The sequence below is a fragment of the Callithrix jacchus genome, chromosome 12 (genome assembly GCF_049354715.1).
Source record: "Callithrix jacchus isolate 240 chromosome 12, calJac240_pri, whole genome shotgun sequence".
Lineage (NCBI taxonomy): Eukaryota > Metazoa > Chordata > Mammalia > Primates > Cebidae > Callithrix > Callithrix jacchus.
The window spans coordinates 17,102,235-17,123,358 of record NC_133513.1 but is presented as its reverse complement, the minus strand read 5'-3'; the positions used below and the strand labels follow the sequence as shown (position 1 = coordinate 17,123,358).

The 21,124-nt window shown below is 44.9% G+C and overlaps 1 protein-coding gene across 6 annotated transcripts in view; it reads left to right on the top strand.

The window, feature by feature from the left end:
* The window catches only part of TNFRSF17 (TNF receptor superfamily member 17), a 135,662-nt gene extending 114,538 nt beyond the window's left edge, over positions 1-21,124 (top strand). For 2 of the 6 annotated variants that reach the window (XM_035267005.3, XM_078344737.1), the window contains exons 3-5: positions 18,476-18,593; positions 19,284-19,430; positions 20,629-21,124. In XM_035267005.3, coding sequence (XP_035122896.2) covers positions 18,476-18,593; positions 19,284-19,430; positions 20,629-20,906 — 543 coding nt within the window. In that variant the 3' untranslated portion in view covers positions 20,907-21,124. Of the gene's footprint in view, positions 1-2,315; positions 9,286-18,245; positions 18,594-19,283; positions 19,431-20,628 lie in introns of those variants that run through there. The other 4 variants (XM_035267008.3, XM_002755917.7, XR_013524659.1 and 1 more) reach the window with 4 other exon arrangements.

The window sequence follows — 21,124 nt, the reverse complement described above, 5'->3', positions numbered from 1 at the left end:
ACAGTTATCTTCATGATATGTGAATTATTTCTCAAAGCTGCTCTTAAAGTAAAATAAAAATGAGCTGGGCGTGGTGACTCTTACCGGTAATCCCAGCACTTTGGGAGGCCAAGGTGGGCGGATCATCTGAGGTCAGGGGTTCGAGACCAACCTGGCCAACATGGTGAAACCCTGTCTCTACTAAAAATACAAAAATTAGCTGGGCATGGTGGCACATGCCTGTAATCCCAGCTACTCAGGAGGCTGAGGCAGGAGAATCACTTGAACCCAGGAGGCAGAGCTTGCAGTGAGCTGAGATCATACCACTGCACTCCAGCCTGGGCAAGAGAGTGGGACTCTGTCTCAAAAAAAAAAAAAAAAAAAAATTTCTGCTATGGGTGTAAATATGTTTAATTTTATAAGAAATTACCAAACTATTTTCTAGATTGGTTGAATAATTCTGTGTTTTCACCAACAATACAGGATAGTTCTGTTTATTTTGCATCTCCACCAGTGCTAGATATGGCCAATGTTTTTTATCTGAGCCGTTCTAATAGGTTCTTAATAGCTCACTGTGGTTTTAATTTGCATTTCCCTAATGGATAATGATATTGAGTATCTTTTCATGCACTGTTGGAAATACATGTTGGAAATAGATGCTTGGGGCCACAAAGAAAAATCAGCAGTAAGACAAAGGACCTTTCAGCAATGCAATTTTTACTTTCTGGGCTGCAGGAAGGGGACTCCCTCTAGCCATCTTGCCACGAGAGTACAATGAACAAAGGAACACACATGAATTTATTCCTTACACATTTGAAGTCGTCCTTACTGCTGCTTTTGATCTCTGTTGGTTGGAGCCAGACCTCACAATTTAAACTAAAACCCGATTGCCTAACAACTTAAATTTTTCTAAACAGGTAAAAGCAATGGAGGGCTGGGACATGCCTGTGAGCATGTCCAGCATAGATATCTTGGTTAAAGTACAAGGACTTAGAATGTACGACGTGCCTGTAAACATGGCAAGTCTAACAGCTACATAGGAGAGGGCTTAATGAAGTTATTAGCACACTTATTCTTTAAGAAAGGAAACTTTAAAAAAGAACTTTTCTACTTCCTACATGCACTTACTTGTCACTTAAGTGAAGCGCTTTTTCAACTCTTTGCCCATTTTAAAATTGGGTTATATGTTTTATTCACTTGTTTTTTCCAAGATGAAATCTTGCTCTGTTACCCAGGCTGGAGTGCAGTGGTGCCATCTTGGCTCACTGCAACCTCCACCTCCCGGGTTCAAGCGATTCTCCTGCCTCAGCCTCCCGAGTAGCTGGAACTACATGTGTGTGCACCCTGCTCAGCTAATTTTTTTATTTTTAGTAGGGATGGGGTTTCACCATGTTGGCCAGGCTGGTCTCGAACTGCTGACCTTGTGATCTGCCTGCCTTGGCCTCTGAAAGTCCTGGGATTACAGGCATGAGCCACTGCACGCAGCCGGATTCCATGTTTTATTACACATTACATTTATTACTATTGAATTTTAAATGTTGCTTATATGTTGTGGATATAAATTCTTTGTCAGATATACGATAGCAAATATTTTATCCTAGTCTGTAGCTCATCTTCTCATTCTCTCCGGTTTTTTTTTTTTTTTTTGAGACAGTCTCATTCTGTTGCCCAAGCTGGAGTGCAGTGGGTCAGTCTCGGCTTACGGCAACCTCTGCCTCCCAGGTTCAAGTGATTCTCCTGCCTCAGACTCCCAAGTAGCTGGGATTACAGGCATGCACTGCCAGGCCCAGCTAATTTTTTTTGTATTTTAGTAGAGGCCAGTTTCACCGTGTTGCCCAGGCTGGTCCTGAACTCCTTGGCCTCCCAAAGTGCTGAGATTACACACCTTGGCCTCCCAAAGCAATCCACACACCTTGGCCTCCCAAAGTGCTGAGATTACAGGTGTGATCCTCTGTGCCCAGCCATGTGTTTTATCTCTTAATCTTTTCTTTTTTTTTTGAGACGGAGTTTCGCTCTTGTTACCCAGACTGGAGTGCAATGGCACGATCTTGGCTCACCGCAACCTCCGCCTTCTGGGTTCAAGCAATTCTCCTGCCTCAGCCTCCAGAGTAGCTGGGACTACAGGCGTGCACCACCATGCCCAGCTAATTTTTGTATTTTTAGTAGAGATGGGGTTTCACCGTGTTGACCAGGATGGTCTCGATCTCTTAACCTCATGATCCACCTGCCTCGGCCTCCCAAAGCGCTGGGATTATAGGTGTGATCCACCACGCCCGGCCTTTTTTTTTTTTTTTTTTTTTTTTTTTTAGAGACAGGGACTTGCTTTGTTGCTGAGGCTGGAGTGCAGTGGTGCAATCATGGTTTACCACAGCCTCAAACTCCTGGGCTCAAGTGATCCTCCTGCCTCAGCCTTCTGAATAAGTTGGACTACAGGCGTGTGCCACCATACCCAGTTAATTTAAAACAATTTTATTTTGTAGAAATGGAATCTTGCTCTGTTTCCCAGACTGGTCTCAAATTTGTGAGCTCAGTGATCCTATTGCCTCGGCCTTCTAAAGTGCTGAGATTACAGGTGTGAGTCTCTGTACCTAGCCATCTCTTCACTCAGTCACTATCTCTCTCTTTTAAATAGTAGAGACAAGGTCTCACTGTATTACCCAGGCTGGTCTCAAACTCCTGGGCTCAAGTGAGTCTCCTGTCTTGACCTCCCAAAGTATTGGGATTACACTCAAGTGAGCCTCACATCTTGGCCTCCCAAAGTATTGGGATTGCACTCAAGTGAGCCTCCCGTCTTGGCCTTCCAAAGTATTGGGATTACAGGCATGAGCTACTGCACCCAGACTTTTCACTCTCTTAATGTGTCTTTTGCAAAGCAAAAGTTTTTTGTTTTGTTTTGTTTGAGATGGAGGCTTGCTGTGTTGCCCAGGCTGGAGTGCAATGGCTCAATCTCAGCTCACTGCAACCTCTGCCACCCATGTTCAAGCGATTCTCCTGCCTCAGCCTCCCAAGAAGCTGGGATTACAGGTGCCTGCCACTGCACCTGGTTAATTTTTGTAGTTTTAGTAGAGACGGGTTTCACCATCTTGGCCAGGCTGGTGTTGAACTCCTGACCTCTTGATCCATCTGCCTCAGCCTCCCAAAGTTCTGGGATTACAGGTGTGAGCCACAGTGCCCAGCTGCAAAGCAAAAGTTTTTAATTTAATCAGACCCAATTTATTGATTTTATCATCTAAGAACTCTTTACTTATCCCAAGTTCCTAAGATTTTGTCTTTGGGAAACTTTTCTTTTTCTAACAGTTTCACAGTTTTACATTTAAGCCTCGGAGGCATTTTAAGTTGGTTTTTGTTTGAGGTGTCAGGTTTTGGCAGAGGTACATTTCCTTTATTTCCAGTGTTTTTATTCCAACTTGTTAAAAAACTCTCCTTCCTCCACTCAACTTTTTACACTTTTATCAGAAGTGAATTGGCCGCGTTTTCATGGGTCTGTTTGGGGCTCTCTATTCCTTTCCCTTACTATGTATGTCTGTTTCTTCACTACCCACATTGGCTTAATTATTGTAGTGTTATAGTGAGCCTTAAATTGGATAGCACAGTTCTTCCAACTTCATTCTTTTTCAAAATCGTTTTTGCTCTTCTACTTCCTTTGCCTTTCCATGTACATTTTAGAATCAACTTGTTTGTTTCTACAAGAAATCCTACCAGGGCTGGGCACAGTGGCTCATGCCTGAAATCTCAGCGATTTGGGAGGCCGAGGCAGGAGGACTGCTTGAGCCCAGGAGTTTGAGACCAGCCTGGGCAACATAGTGAGATACTTTCTTACAAAAAAAAAAAACAAAGTTATTTGCTCAAACCTGAGAGGCAGAGGTTACAGTAAGCCAAGATTGAGCCACTGCACTCCAGCCTGGGCAACTGAGCGAAGTTCTGTCTAAAAAATAAAATATTTAGTTAAAACAAAAGAAATCCTACTGGGATTTTTTTTTTTTTTTGAGGCAGAGTTTCACTGTTGTCACTGGGCTGGAATATGGTGCTGTGATCTCAGCTCACTGCCACCTCTGCCTCCAAAGTTCAAGCGGCCAATTTTTATATTTTTCTTGTAGAGGCAGGGTTTCACCATGTTACCAGGCTGCTCTCAAACTACTGGGCTCACGTGATCCTCCTGCCTGGGCCTCTCAAAGTGCTGGGACTATAGGTGTAAGCCACTGTGCCCAGTGTATTGCAACTATTTTGTTTACTTCTCTGCTTCCAGAGACTTGTACAGTATCTGACAAATAGGTGGCACTTAATAGAAATTTGAAGACTGAATGGATTAAAAAAATTTTTTTAAATTTTTTTTAGATGGGGTCCTGCTCTGGCCAGGCTGGAGTGCAGTGGTGCAATCTCAGCTCACTGCAACCTCTACCTCCTGGGTTCAAGTGATTCTCCTGCCTCAGCCTCCTGAGTAGCTGGGACTACAGGCAACCCCCACCATGCCCGGCTAATTTTTGTATTTTTAGTAGTGACGGAGTTTCAGCATGTTGGCCAGGATGGTCATGACTTCCTGTCCTCAAGTGATTCACCCAACCACGATCTCCCAAAGTGCTGGGATTACAGATATGAGCCACTGTGCTCGGCCTCTACAAAAAAATTTAAATAAAAATAAAGGTGTTGTGCAGCCATGAAAATCTATCACTCACCTCTCCCACAGTACAGAGCAGAATTGCAAGGCCCCAGCGGCTGCCTGTAGTTCATCCTCACAAGGATTGATATCTACTTTGGGTTTGTCTGGATAGGGTTTGGCCTTTTCTACTCACAGATTCTCATAGATTCTCCAGCCAGTATTGGAGGTTTACGGATGTCTGAGCTCTAGGCATGACTTCCCATACAATATAGCATATGACCAGAGAGGATCTGCTTCACAGTGAAGGCGGAATGGGAGTGTGCCCATGACCACTGCATGTTATCCTCTATGCTATCTAGAAGCAGCTGGTTGCAGAAAGCTCTGGAACAGGCACCTACAGGCATAGATGAAACATCAGTTTATATGCGCCACTCTGAAAGGATGGGCTGCCACTCAGGATGCAGCATATGTGTTAAACCAGAGAGCTCTCTATGGTGCTGTGTCCCCAGCAGGAAGACTACATGGGTCCAGGAACCAAGGAGGAGAAGCAAGAGTGATCCTACTCACTGTCTGATATGGCTTGGCTCTGTGGTCCCAACCTAACCTCATCTTGAATTGTAATCCTCATGTTTCCAGGGAGGTACCTGTTGGAAGGTGATTGGATCATGCTGTTCTCGTGATAGTGAGGGAATTCTCACGAGATCTGATGTTTAAAAAGTGGCCATTTCCCCTTCACTCTCTCTCCTCTTTTTCTCCTGGCACCTTGTGAAGAAGGTGGTTCTCCTTCTGCAGGGATTGTAAGTTTCCTGAGGCTTTCTCAGCCATGTGGAACTGTGAGTCAGTTAAACCTCTTTCCTTTATAAATGACCCAGTCTCAGGCAGCTGTTTATAGCAGTGTGAAAATGGACTAATATACCATCTTAGCAACGACCCCTCAGGGGATTTTCTATTTCCCCTGCTTGCTGCCAGCCATTCTGGTAAGACAGAGGGCTCCCCAGATGGGTGTCTATGCCTTGAGAACTGCCCTTCAGACTGAGCACACCTTACACAGCATGCACTGCTGTCTTTTTGGCTTTTTTGAGACAGGGCCTTGCTCTGTTGCCCAGGCTGGAGTGCAGTGGTGCAATCTTGGCTTACTGCAACCTCTGCTTCCCAGGTTCAAGCAATTTTCCTGCTTGGGACTCTCGAGTAGTTGGGATTACAGGCACACACCACCACACCTGGCTAATTTTTGTATTTTTAGTGGAGATGTGGTTTTGCCATGTTGGCCAGGCTGGTCTTGAACTCCTGACCTCAGGTGATCTGCCCGCCTTGGTCTCCCAAAGCACTTGGATTACAGGTGTGAGCCACTGTGCCCAGCTCGTACTTTATTTATTATATTAACCTTCGTTTGCTTCATTAGACTGCAAACGCCATTATAGGGCAGGAACCACATCTCAGATGAACTCACTGTGGTACCTTGGTGCTTGGCCTAGAATCTAATATAGCAGGCACTTGATCAATAATCACTGAATGGAAGGATTTTTCTCTGCCTCTCAAATCATCTAATGATGCACATGCTGCTCTCATCTTGTGGCGATTGGTGTTTAAAGTGGAGACAAGGACCAGACTTGGTGGCTCACACCTATAATCCCAGCATTCTTGGAGGCCGAGGCAACAGGATCGTTTGAAGCCAGTTTGAGACCAGCCTGGGCAATGTAGTGAGATCTCATCTTTACAAAATAAAGAAATTAGCCAGGGGTGGTGGTGTATGCCTGTATTCTTAGCTACCTGGGAAGCTGAGGTGGGAGGATTGCTTGAGCCCAGGAGTTTGATGTTGCAGTGAGCTATGATTGTGTTACTGTACTCCACCCTAATGACAAAGTGAGACTCTGACTTTCCAAAAAAAAATATATATACATTGATAAAAAAGTCCAGGCCAGGCATGGTGGGTCACAGCTGCAATCTCAGCACTTTGGGAGGCTGAAGTGGGTGGATCACTCGAGGTCCTCTACTAAAAATACAAAAAAATTAGCTGGATGAGGTCTCATGTACCTGTAATCCCAGCTACTCGGGAGGCTGAGATAGGATGATTGCTTGATCCCAGGAGGTGGAGGTGGCAGTGAGCCTAGATCATGCCACTGCACTCCAGCCTGGGCAACAGAATGAGACTCAGTCTCAAAAAAAAAGAAAAAGTCTCACAGGGAGAAGTCAGTGTTTAAATAATCAAACAAACAAATAACAATTAAAAGAAAAAGAGGCGGGGTACGGTGGCTTATGCCTGTAATCCCAGCACTTCCGGAGGCCGAGGTGGGTGGATCACAGGTCAAGAGATTGAGAACATCCTGGACAACGTGGTGAAACTCTGTCTCTACTAAAAATACAAAAAAAAATTAGCTGGGCAGGGTGGCGCATACCTGTAGTGCCAGTTACTCGGGAGGCTGAGGCAGGAGAATTGCTTGAACCCAGGAGGTGGAGGTTGCAGTGAGCTGAGATTTTGCCACTGTGCTAGTGATAGAGCAAGACTCCATCTCAAAAATAAACAAATAAATAAATAAATAAAATAAGCAAATAAAAGCTTATAGCAGCTTTACTCATAATTTCCAAAACTTGGAAGCAACTAAGATGTTCATCAGTAGGTGAATCGATAAATAAACTGTGGCACATCTAGATTATAGAATATTACTCAGGGCTAAACAGAAATAAGCTGTCAATGCATGAAAAGATATGGAAGAAACTTAAATGCATATTGCTGAATGAAAGCAATCCACCTACAAAGGCAACATACTGTATGATTCCAATGATATGACATTCTGGAAAACGCAAAACTACGGAGACAGTAAAAAGATAGTCATTGCCAGGGATTAGGTGGGGAGGGATGAGGAGAAAGGGCTCAGAAGAGTTTTAGGGCAGTAAAACTACTCTGTATAATTCTATGATGGTGGATACATGTCACCACGAGTGAACCCTAATGTTGGCTACAGGCTTCAATGACAATGATTTGTCAATGTGGGTTTGCTGATCATAACAAATGCACCATCCTGCTGGGGGATGTTGACTGTTGGAGATGCTGTGCATGTGTACAGGCATGAGGCATATGGGACATCTCTGTACCTTCTTCTCAGTTTTGCTGTGAATCTAAAACTGCTTGGAAAAAATAAAGTCAGGCTGAGCGTGGTGGCTCATGCCTGTTATCCCAGGATTTGGGAGGCCCGGACAGGAGGATCTCATGAGCCCAGGAGTTTGAGACCAGCTGTGGGCAACATAGTGAAACCTCATCTCTACAGAAAAATTAAAAATTAGGCTGGGTGTGGTAGCGCATGCCTGTAATCCCAGCACTTTGGGAGGCTGAGGCGGGTGAATCACATAAGGTCAGGAGTTTGAGACCAGCCTAGCCAACATGATGAAACCCTGTCTCTGTTAAAAATACAAAAAATTGGCCAGGCCTAGTGGCTCACAACTGTAATCCCAGCACTCTGGGAGGCTGAAGCAGGCACATCACAAGGTTAAGAAATTGAGACCATCCTGGCCAACATGGTGAAACTCTGTCTCTACTAAAAATACAAAAATTAGCTGGGTGTGATGGCACACACCTGTAGTCCCAGCTACTGGGGAGGCTTAGGCGGGAGAACCACTTGAACCTGGGAGGTGGAGGTTGCAGTGACTCGAGATTGTGCCACTGCACTCCAGCCTGGCAACAGAGGGAGACTCCATCTCAAAAAAAAAAAAAAAAAAAAAAAAGAAGGCACAGTGCACAGTGCACAGTGGCTCATGCCCCTATAATCCCAGCACTTTGGGAGGCTGAGGCAGGTGGATCATGGATCATCTGAAGTCAGGAGCTCGAGATCAGCCTGGCCAACATGGTGAAACCCTGTGTCTACTAAAAATACAAAAATTAGCTGGGCGTAGTGGCAGACACCTGTGGTCCCAGATACTAGGGAGGCTGAGGCAGAAGAATCGCTCATACTCAGGAGATGCGGGTTGCAGTGGGCCGAGATTGCATCACTGCACTCCACCCTGGGTGACAGAGCAAGATGCAGTCTCAAAAAAAAAAAAAAAAAAAAAACATAAAACTAGCTGGGTGTGGTGGTGGGCACCTGAAATCCCTGCTACTCAGGAGGCTGAGGCAGAAGAATTACTTGAACCCAAGATGCAGAGTTTGCAGTGAGCTGCGATTGCACTAATGCACTGCAGCCTGGGCAAATGAGTGAAACTTCATCTCACAAAAAGAAAAATAAATGGAAAATTAGCTGGGTATGGTGGCTCACACCCGTGGTCCCATCTTCTCAGGAGGCTTGAGCCTAGGTGGTGGAGGCTGCAGGTAGCCTAATGGCACCACTGCACTCCAGCCTGGACAGCAGTGAGACCCTAGGGATCTACAAAAAAGGTCTAAAAAAAAAATTTAAAAACAATTTCTTTTTAATGTTCTTGAAGACATGTAGGTCCTTACTGGGGAAAAAAAAGAAGAAGAAAGAAAAATAGTCTTAAAAAAAAAAAGAAAAATTAAACTTCCCCAACACCATGAGCCTTCCCAGTTGCAAACAGTCAAGACACCCTGGAAATCAGAGTGAAGCCACTTTGAAAAACTCTAAAGAGCCTGCAGAATGTCACACTTCTAAGACTGTAGAGGGAGAGCCTTCAGAGGAGCTCATCTTCAAAGGGAATCTTCGTGGAAAACTAGCAGAGAGCCTCGAGAATTGGCCCCATATCAAATTAGCCTTTTCATGTCGGTAAGTAAACAAGGCTCCTGAGGAACCTGCAAAGATCTAAGTCTGAGGGAGAGGAAGGGAGGAAGAAGGTCTTTGCAATCACTCTGCCTTTGCAGGACTCGCTCAGCAGGGCTCCTGGCTCCCTCCTTCCTCAGACCCCAGCTTCAAGCTGTTTCATCTTCTCTGGTTCCCCTAAGCACAAAGCTCACTTCCTTCAGGCTGTTTCACGTGGAAGAAACTAACCTGTGTGCAGTTTGTGTATACACCAGAGGACCAGTATTTCTAGTGTGCTGTCTGCTGTTCCTTTGCGTTCTTGTTAGTTTTGCGTCCTTTTTTATTTATTTTTGAGACAGAGTTTCACATTTGTTTCCCAGGCTGGAGTGCAATGGCGTGATGTTGGCCTACTGCAATCTCTGCCGCCTGGGTTCAAGTGATTCTCCTGCCTCAGTCTCCTCAGTAGCTGAGATTACAGGCATGTGCCACAACACCTGGCTGATTTTGTATTTTTAGTAGAGACAGGGTTTCTCTACGTTGGCTAGGTTGGTCTCGAACTCCCAAACTCAAGTGATTGCCCAACTCGGCCTCCCGAAGGGCTGGGATTACAGGCATTAGCCACGGAGCCTGGCCAGTTTTGTGTTCGTTTGAGGCTTCTTTCATTTTGAATTGCATGCACTAGAAAGGGCTTGCTCATTCAAACAGAGATACAGTCATCATAAAGAAGTTTTTGCCAGGTGGGGTGGTCATGCCTGTAATCCCAGTGCTTTGTTAGGCAGAGGCAGGTGGATCACCGGAGGTCAGGAGTTCGAGACCAGCCTGACAAATATGATGAAACCCCTTCTCTACTAAAAACACAAAAACTAGGTGGGCATGTTAGTGTGCGCCTATAATCCCAGCTACTTGGGAGGCTGAGGCAGGAGAATCGCTTGAACTTGGGAGGCAGAATTTGCAGTGAGCTGAGATTGTGCCACTGTACTCCAGCCTGGGTGACAGAGTGAGACTGCATCTCGAAAAAATTAATTAATTTTTTTTAAAAAAAGTTTTTAGTGAAAGTAAAGAGAGTATTGCAGAGGAATTAATGCAATGGCTTTGGACTCTATCGGTCAAGATAAATGAGGTTTTGCTGCAGTAACAAACAACACCCACATCTTAGCGGTTTATTTCTCATTCACAAAAAAACATGTCTGTCTTAGTCTGCTTGAGCTGCTATAATGAAATACTGGCTGGATGTGGCAGCTCACGCCTGTAATTCTAGCACTTGGAGAGGCTGAGGCAAGAGGACCTCTTGAGTCCAGGAGTTTCGAGACCAGCCTGGGCAACAGAGGGAGACCCTGTCTCTATTAAAAAAAAAAAAAAGAAGGCTAGGCGTGGTTGTTCATGTCTGTAATCTCAGCAATTTGGGAGGCTGAGGCGGGGGGGTGAATCACAAGATCAGGAGTTCGAGACCACCCTGACTAACAAGGCGAAATCCCATCTCTACTAAAAATACACATAAAAATTTAGCTGGGCGTGGTGGCACATGCCTGTAATCCCAGCTACTTGAGAAGCTGAGGCAGGAGAATTGCTTGAAGCTGGGAGGCAGAGATTGCGGTGAGCTGAGATCGAGCCACTGCACTCCAACCTGGGTGACAGAGCAAGGCTCCATCTCAAAAAAAAAAAAAAAAAAAAAAAAGAAAGAAAAGAAAAGGTCTGGTGCCGTGACTCTCACCTATAATCCCAGCACTTTGGGAGGCAGAGGTGGGCAGATCACTTGAGATCAGGAGTTTGACACCTGCCTGGCCAATGTGACGAAACCCCATCTCTACTAAAAATACAAAAATTAGCTGGGTATGGTGTGGATCTGTAGTCCCAGCTACGTGGGAAGCTGAGGCAGGAGAGTTGCTTGAACCCGGGAGGTGGAGGTTGCAGTGAGTTGAGATTGAGCCACTGCACTCTAGCCTGGGCAACAGAGCAAAACTCCATAAAAACAAACAAACAAACAAACAAAAACATCTGCTCACTGCAACCTCTGCCTCCTGGGTTCAAGCGAATCTCCTGCCTCAGCCTCCTGAGTAGCTGAGATTATAGGTGCATGCCACCATGCTGGCTAATTTTTGTATTTTTTTTTTGAGGAGACAGAGTTTCACTATGTTGGACAGGCTGGTCTTGAACTCCTGTTCTCCAGCCTGCCTCAGCCTCCCAAAATGCTGGAATTACAGACCTGAGCCACCATACCTGGCTCTTAAACCAGTAGACTTTGAACAAAGGACATTGCCCTCCATATTGTGGTGGGCCTCATCCCATCAGTTGAAGGACTTAAGAGCAAAGACCAAGATTTCCTAAAGAAGAAGGAATTTAGCCTCAAGACAGAAACACAGACACCCTCTCTGAGTTTCCAGCCTGCCTGGACTGCCCCGTGGATTTCAAACTCAGGACTGCAACATCCACTCTTACCTGGATATTCAGCCTTCGAGCCTGCCCTATGGATTTTGGATTTGCCAGCTCCTACAATTGCATGAAGCAATTCCTTAAAGTAAATCTCTGTCCTTATCTCTATATTCCTGTTGGTTTTGTTTCTCTGGAGACTTCTACTGATTCTGAGATATCCCCCAATTACAGAATCCCCCCATATCCCACCAACGTCAGCTAAGCCCTGTTTTTGCAAACCCTCCCAAATAACTTTGACATAAATCCAAATCCTATAATGAGAACTTTCTAACATTCTCTTTACTGAGTCACTCAGGACTGAATACTTAACTTGTTGGGCCCAGTACAAAATGAAAATGCTGTCTGGGTGCGGTAGCACACGCCCGTAATTCCAACACTTTGGGAGGCCAAGGCGGGCAGATCACCTAAGGTCAGGAGTTCAAGACCAGCCTGACCAACATGGCGAAACCCCATCTCTACTAAAAATAAAAAATTAAGCTGGTGATGGTGGTGGGCGCCTGTAATCCCAGCTACTCAGGAAGGCTGAGGCAAAAGAAGTGCTTGACCCAGGAGGTGGAGGTTGCAGTGAGCTGAGATTGCGCCAGTACACTCCAACCTGGGTGACAGAGCCAGACTCTGTTTAAAAAAAAAATTCCTAGGCCAGGCATGGTAGCTCACACATATAATCCTAGCACTTTGGGAGGCCAAGGTGGGCAGATGGCTTGAATCTAGGAGTTTGAGACCAGCCTGAGCAACATAGCAAGACCCCCAACTCTACAAAAAAATAAAGGTAAATAAAAAAAAAACAAGCCAGGCAAGGTGGCATGTTCCTATAGTCCCAGCTACTCAGGGGACTGAAGTGAAATGATCACTTGAGCCTGGGAGGTTGAGGCTGCAGTGAGCTTTGATCTCACCACTGTACTCCTGCCTAGGTAACAGAGTGAGACCCTGTCTCAAAAAAACAAAACAAGGGCTGGGTGTGGTGGCTCACACCTGTAATCCTAGCACTTTGGAAGGCCGAGGTGGGTGGATCACCTGAAGTTGGGGTTTCGAGACCACCCTGACCAAAATGGAGAAACCCTGTCTCTACTAAAAATACAAAATTAGCTGGGTATGATGGCACATGCCTGTAATCTCGGCTACTTGGGAGGCTGAGGCAGGAGAATTGCTTGAACCCGGGAGGCAGAGGTTGCGGTGAGCTGAGATTGCGCCATTGCACTCCAGCCTGGGCACCAAGAGCAAAACTCCATCACAAAAAAAAAAAAAAAAACAACAACAACCAAAAAAACCCAAGAAAGCCTGTAGGTTCAAAACATCAAGGTTAAATAGGTGGTAACAGTCAGGGTTGCTTTGGGGAGCTGAGCCACCATGGGTGAGTGTTACGGGATAAGGGCAGCAACTAGACCTTGCACAATTGTTGTAGGATCTGAGGAGATGAAGGTCTGAGAGTGGGACCAGATGTCACCAACCAGTGGATCTAGAAGTCAGGAATGCCTGGTTGCCAGAGTGAGGCTCTGCAGGGGGAGCTCATAAGGAGTTTAGGTTGCCCCTGTCTGGCTCTTGCCCCTGTCTGGCTCTTGCCTCTGTGGATGAGCAGCCAAGCGTTTGGTGCTGGAGCTCGGACCGTGGCAGAAGAAGCTATTCATGGCTCTGAGAGTTTGACGCAGCAGCACTTTGCTTCCTTAGAGCTGTGAGTGACAAGAGAAGCTTGAGGGAGACGTCAGTAGTGGATCCCTCTCTGTTCTTTTGATGTCATGCGAGAGCAAACACAGCACTCTTCTGGTGATGTGATTACATCAGCATCAGTCTTATAAAACTTTTAAAAATCCTCGTTTCAAAATGATGCTCCTAGTCAGCCAGGTGCAGTGGCTCATGCCTGTAATCCCAGCACACTGGGAGGCTAAAGTGGGATAACTGCTTGGAGCCAGGAGTTCAAGACTTGCATGGGCAACAGAGTGAGACCCTGTACCTAAAAAAAACTAAAAAGAAAAAAAATCTGCTATGCTTGGTGGTGCACTCCTGTAGTCCTAGCTACTTGGGAGGCTGAGGCAAGAGGATTGTTTGAGCCCAGGAGTTCAAGGGTGCAGTGAGCTATGATCACACCACTGCATTTCAACCTGGGAGACAGAGGGCGACCCTGTCTCAAAAAAAATCATATTTAAAAAAATTAAGTATTCAAACACTACCAAAGATTTTTCAATGGAAAGCGAGTCTTTCTTTCTTTAGATTTTGTCTGTTGCTAGAGTCTTCTTTCTATCTTTGCAAATAGAGCCTCTGTTTAGGTCTGTCTATTCAGACACTACCTATTTTATTTTATTTTATTTTTATTTTTTGAGACAGAGTTTTGTTCTCGTTGCCCCAGACTGGAGGGCAATGTTGCTATCTTAGCTTACTACAACCTCCACCTCCCAGGTTCAAGCGATTCTCCTGCCTTGGCCTTCTGAGTAGCTGGGATTACAGGCATGTGCCACTATGCCTGGCTAATTTCTGTATTTTTAGTTACGACAAGGTTTTACCATGTTGGCAAGGCTGGTCTTGTACTACTGATATCATGATCCGTGTGCCTTGGCCCCTCAAAGTGCTAGGATTACAGGTGTGAGCCACTGCGCCCAGTCTACACCTGGCTAATTTTAAAATTATTTGTAGAGATGGGATCTCCCTGTGTTGCCCGGGCTGTCTCGACCTCATGGGCTCCAGTGATCCTTCTACCTTGGCCTACCAAAATGCTGGCATTACACGTGTGAGGCACTGTGCCCAGTCTGTACTTTGTGTTTTTCACTTCGTGCTTTATCTTTTATATGAGAACACATCTGTCTCATTCTTTTTCTTTTTTTTGGGACAGAGTCTCACCCTTTTGCCTAGGCTGGAGTACAGTGGCGCAATCTCGGCTCACTGCAAAGTCTGCCTCTCAGGTTCAAGAAATTCTCCTGCCTCAGCCTCCCAGGTAGCTGTGACTACAGGTGCCTGCCACCACACCTGGCTAATTTAAAAAATTTTTTTTTATTTTTAGTACAGATGAGGTTTCACTATATTGGCCAGGCTGGTCTTGAACTCTTGACCTTGTGATCTGCTCACCTCACCCTCCCAAAGTGCTGGGATTATAGGTGTGAGCCACTGCGTCTGACTTGTCTCATTCTTTCTGATGGCCTTATAGTCTTCCATTATGAGGCTCCCAGTGACGGACAGTTAGGTTGTTCTTGGCTCTTAGAAACAGATGTGATGCCGCAGTGAACTACATGTGATTTGAAGCACCTGAGCAAGTGTATCTCTTTCTTAAGAGTTACAAAGCTTTCTTCCTCCTGCTTCTCTTGGCTTCCAAGCATGGCTCCTTTTTTTTTTTGAGAGTCTTGCTCTGTTGCCCCGGCTGGAGTGCAGTAGTGTGATCTCAGCTGACTGAAACCTCTGGTTCCTGGGTTCAAGTGATTTGTCTGCCTCAGGCTCCCAAGTAGCTGGGATTATGGGCATGTGCTGCCATGCCTGGCTAATTTTTTGTATTTTTGGTAGAGATTGGATTTCATCATGTTGGCCAGGCTGGTCTCGAACTCCTGACCTCAGGTGATCTGCCTGCCTGGTCCTGCAAAGTGCTGGGATTACAGGCTTGAGCCAATGCGCCTGGCCCCAGGCATGGCTGCCTTCTCTTCCTCACCAGTCCTTAAATATCTACCATCTAGCTTGCACCAGGGATACACTCAAAGGCCACCAATGACCTGCTTCCTTGGTGCACTGCCTCTGATCCTCCTGTAGAATTTCACTCCACTTCCTATCCCAGACTAAAACTTTTCCTTGCTTAACTCTTATGGGAGATAATTTTTTTTTGAGATAGGGTCTCACTGTGTCATCCAGGCTGCAGTGCAGTGGCGCAGTCTTGGCTCACTGCAATGTCTGCTTCCGGGGTTCAAGCGGTACTCTTCCCTCAGCCTCCCAAGTAGTTGGTATTACAGGCATGTGCTACCACACTTGGCTAATTTTTGTATTTTTAGTAGAGATGGGGTTTCATCATGTTGGTCAGGTTGGTCTCAAACTCCTGACCTCCAGTGATCTGCCCGCCTCAGCCTCCCAGAGTAGGGGGATTATAAGTATAAGCCACTGTGCCCAGCCTGGGAGATAATTTTTGTTCTCTCCCTATTTCTCTAATCATGTTTTCCCCTTCTCCTTTGCCTGTCTTCCAAAGGACAGCATCTGGCAGAGATCGAGGGAGTGGAGCCCCAGGCCGGCTGCTTCAGCTTCTCCCTGTCCTACCCAGGGAGACTCCACTTATCTTACTGCCTGGACCCCAGAGGAATTTGAGGTTTTGAACAATATCTAAATTCAAAACCTTTCCTAGGCTCAAGTCCTGCATTAAAAAAAAATGTGTTTATGGCCGGGCGCAGTGGCTGAAGCCTGTAATCCCAGCACTTTGGGAGGCCAAGGCGAGCAAATCACCGGTCATGAGTTTGTGACCAGCCTGGCCGACATGGTGAAACCCCATCTCTACTAAAAATACAAAAAAATTAGCCAGGTGTGGTGGCAGGTGCCTGTAATCCCATCTACCCAGGAGGCTGAGGCAGGAAAATCGCTTGAACCCAGGAGGCAGAGGTTGCAGTGAGCCGAGATCACGACATTGCACTCCAGCCTGGGCAACAGAGCAAGACTCCGCCTCAAAAACAAAACAAAACAAAAAAAACAGAGAGAGAGACTGATAATAATTACTGCCTCTGGCAAGAGATAGGAAATCTAGAGTAGGAAAAAGACTTACTTTTCATTGAAAAATCTTTGTCTAATCCATGTTGAGTTGACAAAAAAAAATGTTTGGTACTGTTTGAATACTTATTTTTTTAATAATATGAATTTTAAAAATAAGAATTATTGGCCAGGCAAGGTGATTCATGCCTGTCCCAGCACTTTGAGAGGCTCACTTTGGGAGGCCCATGTCTGTCCCAGCACTTTGAGAGGCTCACTTTGGGAGGCCGAGGCAGGTGGATCACCTGATGTCAGGAGTTCAAGACCAGAGTGACCCAACATGGTGAAATCCTGTCTCATCTAAAAATATAAAAATCAGCTGGGAGTGGTGGTGTGTACCTACCTGTAATCCCAGCTACTCAGGAGGCTGAGGCAGGAGAATCGCTTGAATCTGGGAGGCAGAGTTTGCAGTGAGCCAAGATTGCACCACTACAGTTTAGCCTGGAGAAAGAGTGAGACTCCATCTGAAAAAAAAAAAAAAAAAAAAAAAAAAAGCAAATTCAAGTGATCCGTTTATGTAAACAGGAAAAGGCATTTTATAAATCTGTCTATCTAGAATTCCTTCTGGATTAGGGTATACATCAAAGATCGGTCAAACAGAAGAATACTTCCATTATCAGGCCGGTTTGCAACTTCTGGAACACACCAGATGTTGGCAGTGATTATTTCTGGATGCTTGGAGTGTGGATTTTTTTTTTAAGACGGAGTTTTGCTCTGTCACCAGGCTGAAGTACAATGGCGTGATCTTGGCTCACTGCAACCTCTGCCAGTTTCAAGCAGTTCTCCTGTCTCAGGCCCCTGAGTAACTGGGATTACAGGCGCTCCCAACTATGCCCTGCTAATTTTTGTATTTTTAGTAGAGACGGGGTTTCACCATGTTGGTCAGGCTGGACTCAAACTACTGACCTCATGATGCGCTTGCCTCGGCCTCCCAAAATGCTGGGATTATAGGCATGAGCTACTTACTGCGCTTGGCCATGGACTGTGGATTTTTTAAAAAATGTTTTCTTATCTGTTCATGTGGGTTTTCTAAATTTTCAACAACGGAACGTAGATTATTGTATTGTTGTTATAATGCCCCAAACCTATCTTCCCTTCAACCCTTTTTCCACAAGCTCTTACCCCAAATGCCCCTCTTTCTGTCAGTGGCATTGTGAGTCTTCCTTCGTGTATCACCTCTGATTTTCCTGCATAATTTTTTTTTTTTTTTTTTTTTGGGAGAGAGACTTGCTGTCACTCAGGTGGGATCTCAGCTCACTGCAACCTCCGCCTCCCAGGTTCAAGCAATTCTCCCTGCCTCAGCCTCCCAAGTAGCTGGGATTACAGGCGTCCGCCACCACGCCCAGCTAATTTTTGTATTTTTAGTAGAGACAGTGTTACACCATGTTGACCAGGCTGGTCTCAAACTCCTGACCTCAAGTGATCCACCCACCTTGGCCTCCCAATGTGCTGGGATTACAGGTGTGAACCACACTGGACTAATTTTTAAAATGTTTCTGTGGAGATAGGGTTTTGCCACGTTGCGCAGGGTGGTCTTGAACTCCTGGGCTCAAGCAATTCTCTTACCTTGGCCTCCAAAGTGCTGGGATTACAGGTGTGAGCCCCTGTGCCTGGCCTCGATGTTAAGATCTGAAGAGGCACAACACAGACCTTGTCTTGTCTATCTCCCTGGCCCCCCTCACACAGTACAGCTCATTAACAGATGTTCCAGAAACTGTTACCAAACTTTTGGCTTGATGCTGTGGGCTTGTCTGCATCTTGCAACTGTCACCTGGCTGAGAAATTTCTTCTATAAATAAGCAGTTTCTGTTTCAGATATGACTTGCCCTGATATTTACACCCTATCTCCTACCCCATCCAAGACTCAAACTTAGAAACTTGAGTTAGATGTGGTATTCAAATCCTTGGCCATCGCAAAGAAACAGACGGCCCCTGTAAGAACCCACGAGGCAGGCGAAGTTCATTGTTCTCCTAGACTTTCTAGCTGCTATTGCTGCATTTGCTCTGGAATTCTTGTCGAGACATTACTTGTCCTTCTAGAGTGTTCTTTCTGTAGCTCCCTTGTTTTCTTTTTGTGATCATGTTGCAGATGGCTCAGCAGTGCTCCCAAAATGAATATTTTGACAGTTTGTTGCATGCTTGCAAACCTTGTCAACTTCGATGTTCTAATACTCCTCCTCTAACGTGTCAGCGTTATTGTAATGCAAGTAAGTAATACTGCTTGAATGATTACTCATTGGTGTGAACTATTCTATCTATAGAGACTGTTTATTCAGAGAATCAATGTAATGGGCATGATGGTGAGATTTTTTGAATCAAAAAGAGAAAGGAAACAAGGCAATGATTTTAATGTTTACGGAAACAAAGTAATTATTTGGGACTGAACTCTACATGATTCAGCACTATTAGCAACATAGATTTTTTTTAAAAAGGAAACTTCTAATTAAGTGATATTTAGAATTTAAAAGTTGATGTTCATTAATTAAGGTGATTGAATGGAAATAATTCATACCTGATTATTTTGATAGCAAAAATCATCCCGGTGCGGTGGCTCAAGCCTGTAATCCCAGTACTTTGGGAGGTGGAGGTGGGTGGATCACCTGAGGTCTGGAGTTTGAGACCAGCCGGGCCAACACGGTGAAACCCCGTCTCTACTAAAAAGACAAAAATTAGCCAGGTGTGGTGGCGCAAGTCTGTAATCTCAGCTACTTGGAAGACTGAGGCAGGAGAATCGCTTGAACCCGGGAGGTGGAGGTTGCACTGAGCTGAAATCATGCCACTGCACTCCAGGCTGGGCAACAGAGCAAGACTTTGTCTCAAAAATAAATAAATAAATAATAAAGTGTGTGAATATTACACTATCAGCTCATTATCTGTCTGACATTCTTTTCATAAAGGTGGGACCAATTCAGTGAAAGGAACAAATGTGATTCTCTGGACCTGTTTGGGACTCAGCTTGATAATTTCTTTGGCAGTTTTTGTGTTAATGTTTTTGCTGAAGAAGATGAGCTCGGAACCATTAAAGGACGAATTTAAAAACACAGGTTGGTTTGTTGGTGAATCTTTGAAATCTATTTCCAGGAGATGGCTATTGTAAGTTTCAGTTCCTTTTCTTTTTTTAGCGTTGACTATTTCACTTGGTTGCAGCCCTTTCGAGTATGTTGGAAAATAGTTACATTAAATGAACTTGGTGGAGGTGAGACATCTTCATTCTGATTTTGACAACTTGGCAGGTTTTCTACGAAGTCAACCTTCCCAGGATTCTTCCCTTGGTAATTACTCTATTGAAAGTACTAATGCTTTCTTGGGAAACATCAGTCTCTTTGACTAACGTTAGCACATTGATTAAATGCCACATTATCAGAAACTCCTAACCAGGTCTGCTACTGTCAGGAAGAACATACTTGTCAAGATCTATGTCCATGTTTTTATACAAATTTAAGTGTTATTTGCTTGGGTGAACATTTTGCTATTGAAAAATGTTAGAAATGAATAACCAGTTGCTCCTAGATTATTTGAGCAATCATCTAAAAAATAATTATCTTTTTTAAGCAATAAAGAACCAGTCCCAGAAAAGGAAATGTTCTACTTAAGTGCCTCTTAAAATAAAAATACTTAGGTAGCACCTTTGTTCTTGATTGGATTCCCAAACACGTATAGCCAGTGCCCTATTTCTGTGTGCACTAATTTATTTTGAAATGGAGTCTTGCTCTGTGGCCCAGGCTGGAGTGCAGTCGTGTGATCTCAACTCACTGCAACCTCCGTCTCTTGGGTTCAAACAGTTCTCCCATCTCAGCCTCCTGAGTACCTGGGACTATAGGTATGTGTCACCACATCCGACTAATTTTTGTACTTTTTGGTAGAGACGGGGTTTCATTATGTTGGCCAGGATGGTCTCAAACTCCTGACCTCAAGTGATCTGCCCACCTCGGTGTCCTAAAGTGCTAAGATTATAGGTGTGAGCCACTGTGCCCAGCCCATACTTATTCTTTTTTAATGAAAAGATCTGTTTCAAGCTGGATGTGGTGGCATGGAGCTGTAGTCCCAACTACTCTGGAGGCTAACATGGGAGGATTGCTTGAGCCCAGGAGTTTGAATATAGCCTGGGCAACACAGTAAGACCCCATCTCTACAAAATGAAAAAATCTGTCTCACATTGCTTTGAGTCCCGATGTATACTGCTAAGACTCTCTTGACCACACTCTGACGTTTAGGTTAATGTTTCTATTTCTGTATTATCAGGGTCAGGTCTCCTGGGCGTGGCTAATGTCAACCTGGAAAAGAGCGGGACTGGTGATGAAATTATTCTTCCGAGAGGCCTGCAGTACACGGTGGAAGAATGTACCTGTGAAGACTGTGTTAAGAACAAACCAAAGGTTGATTCTGACCATTGCTTTCCACTCCCAGCCATGGAGGAAGGCGCAACCATTCTCGTCACCACGAAAACGAATGACTATTACAACAGCCTGCCAGCTGCGTCGAGTGTTACAGAGATAGAGAAATCAATTTCTGCTAGGTAATTAACCATTTCGACTCATGCAGTGCCACTTAAAAAATCTTTTGTCGGAATAGATGATGTGTCAGATCTCTTTAGAATAACTATATTTTTCAGCTGCTGATACAGCTTTTGTCCTCTAATCCTGGAAACTCTTTATATTAGCTATATTTCTCTTGGTTACTGTTGGGAACTTAACTGTAGAAACTTCCTTGGTTTCATGATTAAACTCTTTTTTTCTGA